The sequence below is a fragment of the Arctopsyche grandis genome, chromosome 6 (assembly GCF_051622035.1).
Source record: "Arctopsyche grandis isolate Sample6627 chromosome 6, ASM5162203v2, whole genome shotgun sequence".
NCBI lineage: Eukaryota > Metazoa > Arthropoda > Insecta > Trichoptera > Hydropsychidae > Arctopsyche > Arctopsyche grandis.
The window spans coordinates 18,539,223-18,548,366 of record NC_135360.1 but is presented as its reverse complement, the minus strand read 5'-3'; the positions used below and the strand labels follow the sequence as shown (position 1 = coordinate 18,548,366).

At 32.2% G+C, this 9,144-nt stretch overlaps 2 protein-coding genes across 2 annotated transcripts; one reads left to right on the top strand and one right to left on the bottom strand.

Moving 5' to 3' along the window:
• The first annotated feature begins 211 nt into the window (after nucleotides 1–211).
• LOC143913316 (serine hydrolase BPHL) lies at nucleotides 212–4,172 on the top strand. The gene is made up of 6 exons (XM_077433019.1): nucleotides 212–447; nucleotides 817–1,074; nucleotides 1,151–1,304; nucleotides 1,375–1,630; nucleotides 1,705–1,843; nucleotides 4,132–4,172. Exons 1-5 carry the CDS (start codon nucleotides 346–348, stop codon nucleotides 1,793–1,795), a joined length of 861 nt encoding a protein of 286 aa, XP_077289145.1. The 5' UTR covers nucleotides 212–345; the 3' UTR covers nucleotides 1,796–1,843; nucleotides 4,132–4,172.
• On the bottom strand, nucleotides 4,132–8,747 carry CCT1 (chaperonin containing TCP1 subunit 1). Its single transcript, XM_077433018.1, has 10 exons — nucleotides 8,424–8,747; nucleotides 6,606–6,729; nucleotides 6,407–6,524; nucleotides 6,116–6,297; nucleotides 5,774–6,038; nucleotides 5,446–5,698; nucleotides 5,269–5,359; nucleotides 4,993–5,185; nucleotides 4,774–4,914; nucleotides 4,132–4,698 (listed from the first exon to the last, which is right to left on the bottom strand). Exons 1-10 carry the CDS (start codon nucleotides 8,596–8,598, stop codon nucleotides 4,465–4,467), a joined length of 1,776 nt encoding a protein of 591 aa, XP_077289144.1. The 5' UTR covers nucleotides 8,599–8,747; the 3' UTR covers nucleotides 4,132–4,464.
• Between the last annotated feature and the right edge of the window lie 397 nt (nucleotides 8,748–9,144).

The following is a 9,144-nucleotide window of genomic DNA, read 5'->3' as shown; positions in this document are numbered from 1 at the left end:
TTCAATTATACGTATTCATCATTCATTGCCGATTCTTTCATTTAAAATATTAGATGCTAAAGTGCATATAAAATGTATATTTTACCATTGTATTTTATAAGTTCACCCTCTGGTAAATATATGACACTGTAGGGATGGCTTTTAATGTTAAAATCTGTTTTATTTAACAGTTACGCAACGTAAATATGTATATATATGATATGTCGAACGTGAGAGACACTTAATCTAAGTGAAAGTTTTTTCGTGTTTGTTGTACGTTCAGTCATGTTTATTATCGGTCAGTTCGCGTTGTAGCGCTTATCGCTCTAATTACAATCATAGAGGTGGTCTTGAACAATAGTCAACATGAAATCTCTAAGTAGACTCTTTGTGTTTAATTTACGTTTTACTAAGAATATCACACCAGTTGTTAGCAGGAATTTTTCTGTCAAAAAAGATGACATGACGGTAATATATAAATATCATTATTTTATCGAATCAATAACATTGATAAGATATTGAAAAAAAATTACATAAATTCGTGCAATTTAGAATTGAAGCGTAATAAATAATCGAAAATATTTCATAAGTGTATATGTATGTATGTATAAATAATGAGTAATGGATGCTCGAAATAATATTTTTCAAAACATTTTTATTTCTGCTAAATATCAATAAAAATAATTGTTGATGTTTTTACAATTTAGACAATTAAATGGAAATGTATATGTAATATTTTGTATATACATATATATATATATAACTAGCTCTATTTGTTGCAATCTAATAAGTGCATCTAAACTTATGCAAATAATATTATGTATTCAATGTATGCAGGAGAAGAAAATTCAAGTCGGTGACTACCAAATAAATTATCTGAAAGTTGGAAACGGTCCATACAATCTACTCTTTATGCCAGGAGCACTCGGTTCCATTTGGACTGATTTTGCACCTCAAATAAAAGGATTGAATAAAGATTTATTCACGCTAATAGCGTGGGATCCTCCCGGCTATGGAAAGAGCATACCACCCGAAAGAGAATTCCCAGTAAACTTTTATGAAAAAGATGCAGATACAGCGCTACTCCTTATGAGGGTAATTAAATATTTGCTTCTTTATTCTTCTGATTTATTCAAGTGTAATTAATGTCTGTTTGATTTTTAAATTTAAGGCTTTAGATCTACAAAAATTCTCACTATTAGGATGGAGTGATGGTGGAATATCTTCAATATTTTTAGCAGCAAAGTATCCTAAGAATGTTAAGAAAGCTGTGATTTGGGGTGCAAAATCCCATATTTTGAAATCGGAATTAAAATTATACGATAGTGAGTTTATTATTATTATGCAACAATAATTTTTTTTTTTTTGTAAATTCTTAACATTGTACACACCTAGATGTTCGAGATATTAATAAATGGTCTGCGAAGATGAAAGAGCCAATGATCGCCGTGTACGGTGAAAAATACTTTGAGGAAACATGGCACAAGTGGTGCGACGGAGTAAAAAATATTTATTATACTAACCGCGGCGATATTTGTATGAGTTTTTTGGAAAAAATCGAATGTCCGACCCTCATTGTTCACGGAGAAAAAGACAGTATGGTGGACCCTGCACACACCCCTCTATTGCAGAGCAACATTCGCAATTCAAAGTAAAGGACATTCTATATATTTCAACCATTAATCATGTGTCAGTACTTGATGTAGATTTTCATTCAATTTTCAGATTACATGTGTATCCTGAAGGGAAGCACAATATTCATTTGAGATATGCCGATGATTTTAATAAACTTGTGACAGAGTTTTTGCAGCCATAATTTAATATACATATGTAGAAACGATCCAGGGAATTATGCATTGCTTATCTATAATAATAAAAGTGGCTTCTCTAACAAGTAGCCTGTGTCAGAAAATAATACAAGTACCCTTTCCATAACTACACACAGGGGCGGCTCGTGATTTTAAAACGGCCTCTATTTAACCGATCAGTAAAAAATTCACATTTTGATCAGTAAAAAAAAAAAGATTAGGTAGGTAAAAATAATGGATTGATCAGTGCATATAATAAATGATCAGTTGCTATGCGATCAGTTGTTAAATATAATGATAAGTATTTAAATAATATGAGCAGTAATTAAACCAAAATGATAAGATTTTAAAATAAATGATCAATTACACTGTTCGACAAATGACGACTTTTTTTTGGTTTCAACCCCCTTGGTCCTTTCCCCTCGCTCCAGGTTCATTTCAGTCTCACTGTCTTAGTTCTCGCATGTTTGTTAAATTACTAAATACCGACCCTAACAACCGAATCTTAAATGAATAGGGCCAACCCTAACTTAACCTGACCCTTAAATAAATAAGTGTTGGCTGCTAAGATCTAAAATGGGCGACGCGCTATCATCCAACTGTCCATAATTATAATTTATTTGGTTTTACTTATCATTTATATTATTTAATTGATCACTTATTTAATAAATTAATGATTATTAATCTTAATTTTGAACTGATCATTTTAGTTATTTTTTACCTACCAAATAATTAATCTCCTTTAAAAACAGGTGGGGCAAGAGGACGCTAAAGCCCTCTCCCCTAAATATTATTTTTTTCCAAAAAAATGAACTTAATATATTTTTAGTAACATTTTATGAGTGGAAGATGACTTTTTTTTAACAAATTATCGACTTAGTTCATTGTGTTCTAAAACAGCAAAAATATGATTAATAAAAAATATTTAATGACAAAAATGCAAACTTGATTTTGATTGGATACTAAACAAACCTTGCAAAATATGTTTGAAATGTCGCAAAACTTTAACGGTGTCGTTATTTTTCGAATCGAATCGAGAATATAAGCGACCGGGGCACACGTATTCTGCCCCAAAGAGAGCTTTACACAGCGAACTAAAAGCGACCTTCTGAATATGATGAAACACTGTCGATCTTCTTTATTTTTACAAGGTTTATTTTCTTTTAAGTACGAACGCAAATCAAGCACTTGATTAGACAATGATTTGTTAAAATCATTGACATATTGGTCGGTTAGAGATTTGGCTTCACAATATACATACATATATATGTATGTATGTAAATCGTAATTTGATAATTCAACGACATTTTTGCTTTGCAGGAAAGCGAACTTTGAAACAATGTCATTAAATAACGCGAAACAAATCTTCAATTGCACTAAGGTTACTTTTACATAGTGCCATATAAAAAATTATTTTAATGGGTCCTGGAATTGTGTATCATAACTAAGTTCATTAAAGTGCTTTTAGACAAGAGATTAATGATTCTATGTCAATTTTGGCTTCAACCCTCATTTAGTTGCAATATTTGTTGAAATTGTTACGAATTCTTCAAATTTATTTCTAAAATTATATCTCGTCAAATGCATATGTATGTCTAATTATAGACTGAGTACTGATGACATCGGCGTTTTTTGATTGAAGGACTTTACAAGGTTGAGAGGCCAAAGAATTTTATCAAAAAGCAGGAGTAGGAGAATAAATTCGAAACTTTCCATTTTCTTTTTAAGCCCCTTTGCTTCTGATTGTTCATCCTTTCTTTTACTTTTTAAAGACACTTTTAAACATCTGTACATATGTACATAAATGTATCTCAAAGTGCATTGATGGAATTTAATCTGGACGACCAACAAGTCGGGCACAATCTCTTTAAAGTAGCTGATGGTGAATTTTCCTTAAAAACTTCCCACCAGTTAATACTGAAAGCGAAAAATTTATAAATTTGTAAGTTTTATTGGTTTCCACGCCTATGTAATATTGTTTAGCACTGAAAAAATATATATTTCTCTGGTGCCACCCCTGGAATTGTATGAAGAATGCCGGCAGTCGCCATGACACTTTTACAAACTTCAATATTAATTGAATAATATGTTACTTAAAATGATTAACTTATTCATAAAAATGAATTCCATATTGTTTGTGTTTTTGAATGCATTGTGAAATTTTTAACGATGCCCTTGCCCATCTGATGAGAAATATGAAAAAATAGAGAATGTTTATCAGACATATTTACATTGAACACGACTGCGGCAGAAATTAATTAAGTACGTCGGTGGACCTACTGAAACCTGGAAACAATATGACACCTAAAGCTACCTATTATTATAACATTTCTCTGTTGCTTATATATAATCACTGCCAAAATATAGCAATATAACATGTAAATACATACATTGAATATATTTAAAATAAAAGAAACGTATGGTTTTAATTTGTCTTTATTTTAAAAAGTTAATTTAAGTTTGCAAATTAATGATATAAAAAAATAAGCACTGGCGTGATGAGTAATAAAAGAACATTATTTATTAGGCACTTATATGCAAATAGTGCATAAGGTTGCCAAAGTTAAGTGGTATTTTTGAGACAAATGTTAATTGCGACAATTAATGCAATGCAAAAGTAATACTTGTTTGCAATGATGAAATGAACATAAAGCTAACGATAAATAAATGCTTGAGATTAATCTTCCAATTCGCCGCTGTGACATGCGTCAGCATAACTTTTCCCGTTAGACTGTTCCGCATCCAATTTTATCATGTCATCAATACGAAGAATTGTGATAGCAGCCTCTGTGGCGAATTTCAACGCTTTAATTTTTGAAAGCTCGGGTTCTAAAACGCCAGCTTGCTTATTGTCGACAACGGTACCTTTGTATAAATCTAACCCTACCCACTTCTGATTAGCTTGTTCAACCTGTAACGAGAGCGAATACAAATTAGCATACTTACATATTATGTTAAATGGACATGAAAGGACACATCTACATACCTTAGTTTGACTGGCATTATGATGAGCTCTTAATTTTGATACTAAATCTGTAGCATCGAGTGCGGCATTTACTGCCAATGTCTTCGGAATTACAAGCAACGACTGCGCAAATTGTGCCACAGCTAAAAGTTCTCGGGAAACCTATAAACAAAATGACATATTTATAATTTAGAGTTATTATATTTAATTATAAAGGGCACAAATCTATAATATACTAACCAATGTGTGAGCAAAGTTTTCCAAATAAATAGAGAGGGCAGCTTCTACACAACCTCCACCTGGAACAACTCGCTTGCCTTCATACACTCGCTTGACGACACACAGGGAATCGTGGATTGAACGTTCCATTTCATCACAATATGTATCGTTGGGTCCTCGTAAAATTATAGATGCGGCAGTTTGAGCCTTTGGTCTGTGAAAAATAACCTGAAGTTTTACTACAAGTTCCTTGGTTTGATCCTATCAAATATTGAATATTAAAAAAAAAAAAAATACCCCTTAACAAGAATTAATTCTTCATCACAAATCATTTCTTGAACTACCTCCGCAGCTTCACCGATCATTTTAGCATCAAAAGATTCTTCACCTGCAATGATTAATAATTTTTAAGCTTAACAAGCTACTATATTTGTGACGTGAAATATACATATGTATGTGCTGTAGTAATAATACCTTCCAAATTTGTAAGAGAAGTGAGATATTTAGCCCCAGTTGCCCTGGCGATTCTCTTCAAATCAGCCGATTTGCAACGTCTGACGGCCATCGCTCCAGCTTCTATGAAATACTTTAAACATAAGTCATCAATGCCGCCGGTGCACAAAACTACATTAACTCCCGTCGCAAGTATTTTTTCAATTCGCTCTTTGGTGATGTCCAGTTCTCTAGCACGAATTGCTTCCAACTTTTCTGGATCGGTAACCAAAATCTACAATTTAAGGATAAAATATATTTCTATCTACAATAACAGGATAAAAAAAAAAAAAAAATTAATTGATAATACCTGAACTCCCATCTTCATTTTAGCTTTTTGGAGTGAGAAGTCCAAACATGCGATTTTAGCATCTACAACTTTTTTGACCATCATTTGTGACGCTACTGTGCAATTTACAGCATATCCATTGATGAGCATACTTTCGCGAGTACTTTTGCCGTGAGCCTTCAATATATTGACTGCTTTGATTGGATATACAACATTTCCTTTTGAATCAACAGTCTTAATTGCGTTAGCTGCATCAACCACCATGTCAGCAAAATAGTCCTTATCCCTGTTCACACAATCAACACGGTAAGAAAACAAAACAAAAAACTAATAAATATATGGATTAAATAATCGTTAACTTACGCTCCAATGATTTTCGACGACATTGAAGTTTTGGCGCAATTGATCAAACATTCTCTTCCGAGTTGTTCCGTCGGAATTGAGAGGTTGTCTGTGATGTATTTGCAAGCTTCTTTACATGCTAGCCTGTAGCCTGTTATAATACTGGTTGGATGAATCTTTTGTCTAACCATTTCATCTGCATTCTAAAACGAACATTAAAAAAAATTAATATCCAATTCAATTTCTTGAAAGTAGTATTCAACTATATATGTATATATATATATATATATATATATATATATAATAACATACTTTTAACAGTTCTGCTGCGAGAATAACCACCGATGTTGTACCGTCGCCGACTTCTTCATCTTGAAGTTGAGCCAGCTCAACTAAAACTTTAGCAGCTGGATGTTCGACTTCCAACAACCTAAGAGCGAAATATTGATTATTAAATGTACCATTTTTTTTTGACCGATTCTACATATAATAACGTCAATGAATTATTTACTTCAAAATTGTAGCACCATCATTAGTAACTGTAACGTCTCCGATATCGTCAATCAACATTTTATCCAAACCCACTGGACCCAGTGAGCTTTTTACAATGTTTGCTACAGCACATGCTGCCGCCACTGAAAAAACATGAAACAATTAAAACATCTAGTCAAATAACCATAGTATAAAAATTTCGATTCCATTTTGAGTAAATTTTTTCGAAAACTTATAAGCCATTTTAGATATAATGTTACAGGGCGGGGCCTAGAGTTTTTCAACATATTTAAGGCTTCTGTGAGTATAATTGGTAATATTAATTTATCAATATTGTGTTGATTTGTGGTTCTTATGCTTATCTAATATATTAGGGAATTTGACTTAACAGGATCAAAAAATCTGTTATTGGTAGCATTCATTACAACCAGGGCAGGGCTGTGTAGTCGGATCAAAATTTACCGACTTTATTTTTTGATTTGACCCTGACTCACCAATTTTTTTTGCAAACTTATTAAATTATTAATATCAAAAATAAAAGCGGTTTTTAAAATACAAAAAAATTAAAGGAATTAAAAAAATTACTAAAAATTGACATGTAACCCAATTTATTGAATTATTGGTATAAATAAAATGAAAAAGGAGGTATGTACAATATTCATAGTATATGTGTATGAATTTTATATAGGTTTTTCATTCCAAATTGACCCTTTTTTTCATTTCAAATTGACATTGAAAAAGGGTCAATTTGGAATGAAAAACCTGTACACAAACACATATATTTAATAAAAAAAAAAATATGAGATGGAGGAAACATGGGTTCTGGCCAGAACACATAAAACATATGTGCAATTAAACGATTTTTATGAAGAAATTATTAATTTTTAATTAATTAGTTGATTTACTTAAACAGAATTAGAGATTCTAGTTGACGCATATCATAATACTACTAATTAAAATTAAAAATAATATAAAAAAGGATTTTTTACGACTTCACTCCACAGCCCTGGTTAAAACATGTGACTTTTTCCAGTTAGTTCTATATGTAATATATGAACCAGTTACTAGAAAACTACGTAACTTAAACTAATTTTAAATAATATAAAAATATATATATGTATATTTGAAAATGGGACTGAAAATATTTTCATATTCCAATAAAAAATTGGATAGCAAGTATGCGATTTTTAAATTAAAGTTTGGTGAATGCTTTTAAATTTGTATCAATTTAATAATCAGACCGAATAATGTTTAAATTTGGTAATTACGACGTATAAAGTTAATTGTCGGATAAAAATTAATTCAAGGTGTTACATGTATTACACACCAAAGTTATGAGATTTTTTTTATAATTTAATAAATTGTAAAAAGATTGTATGGAACAAAAAAAAATTGATTGCATTTCAGGATGCAAATTGAAACAAGAATAAAAAAAGGAAAAAACAGCTATCTTTTATGAAATTTACCAAGGTCTAATATATGCAGTTATAACGAAATCGATCAATAAAACATCAATTCTACTAAAAGTATTACTTACATTGCGGAATGACATTCGAATAAAATGTAATATAAGTATAGGAACAAAAGCGATTACTTAGTCACCCACGCAAATAACCTAAACGACATGTACCCAGAAGTTGGAAACATTTGGTGTGGAGCGGAATTTAAGGGTGTCGTGTAGTCATTCCTGGTGTGAGTGATATTCATTGTGGGTGACAGGTCACGGGATGACAGGGAGTGGCAGTTTTGGTTAGGGACGAGCACGTGTGATGGGCGATGGGCGGGTGCGAGGGCGTGGGCGGAAAATGTGGCGAGTCTTCGGGGGGCGCAGTCTTACCATTTTGTGTCCTCACGGTGGCACCGGAAGTCCGGGTACCAGTTAACGAGAGAGTCCCCGACATCTTCGAAGTTTTCCGGTCAGCTGCGGATGGACGGGACGCTTCTAGAAGCACGCGACCGGCACACTCTGACAACTGCACACAAACACCAAAATGACGACCATGTGCGTTCATTCGCTTTCCCAAATTTTTGAGATTTATTGAATAATAATTCGATTGAAAATTATTCACTGTGCTGAATTCAAAGAATTGTCCGTTTTTAAATGTTTGGCGCAATATTTAGGAGTGAAAATATAGTACACTAGCTGTATTACCCGGCTTCGCTCAGTGTTTATAATATAAACCGCTTAAACATGACTAAGCTAATTTAATTAAAAAAAAAAAAAAAATTTAAAAAAAATTTAAAAATTAAAAAAAAAAATAAAAAAAAAATAAAAAAAAAATAAAAAAAAAAAATTAAAAAAAAAATAAAAAAAAAATTAAAAAAAAATTAAAAAAATTTTTTTTAAAAAATCAAAAAAAAAAATCAAAATTTTTTTTTGCCTTCTAGGGCTTCGCCCTCGGCGCCCCCCTGAGCCTTTGCCTTCTAGGGCTTCGCCCCTCCACGCCCCATGAGCAATTGCCGTTTAGGGCTTCGCCCCCCTTAGTTAATGCCTTTTAGGGCTTCGCCCCTCCGCACCCCCATGATTAAATGCCGTCTAGGGCTTCGCCCCCCTTAGT

Coding starts and splice junctions, on each gene's coding strand:
- CCT1 (XM_077433018.1), bottom strand. CDS start 8,598: ATGAACGCACATGGTCGTCATTTTGGTGTTTGTGTGCAGTTGTCAGAG. Junction 6,039..6,115: donor TCGTCGAAAATCATTGGAGC/GTAAGTTAACGA, acceptor TTGTGTGAACAG/GGATAAGGACTATTTTGCTG. Junction 5,699..5,773: donor AAATGAAGATGGGAGTTCAG/GTATTATCAATT, acceptor CTTAAATTGTAG/ATTTTGGTTACCGATCCAGA.
- LOC143913316 (XM_077433019.1), top strand. CDS start 346: ATGAAATCTCTAAGTAGACTCTTTGTGTTTAATTTACGTTTTACTAAG. Junction 448..816: donor TCAAAAAAGATGACATGACG/GTAATATATAAA, acceptor CAATGTATGCAG/GAGAAGAAAATTCAAGTCGG. Junction 1,305..1,374: donor GGAATTAAAATTATACGATA/GTGAGTTTATTA, acceptor GTACACACCTAG/ATGTTCGAGATATTAATAAA.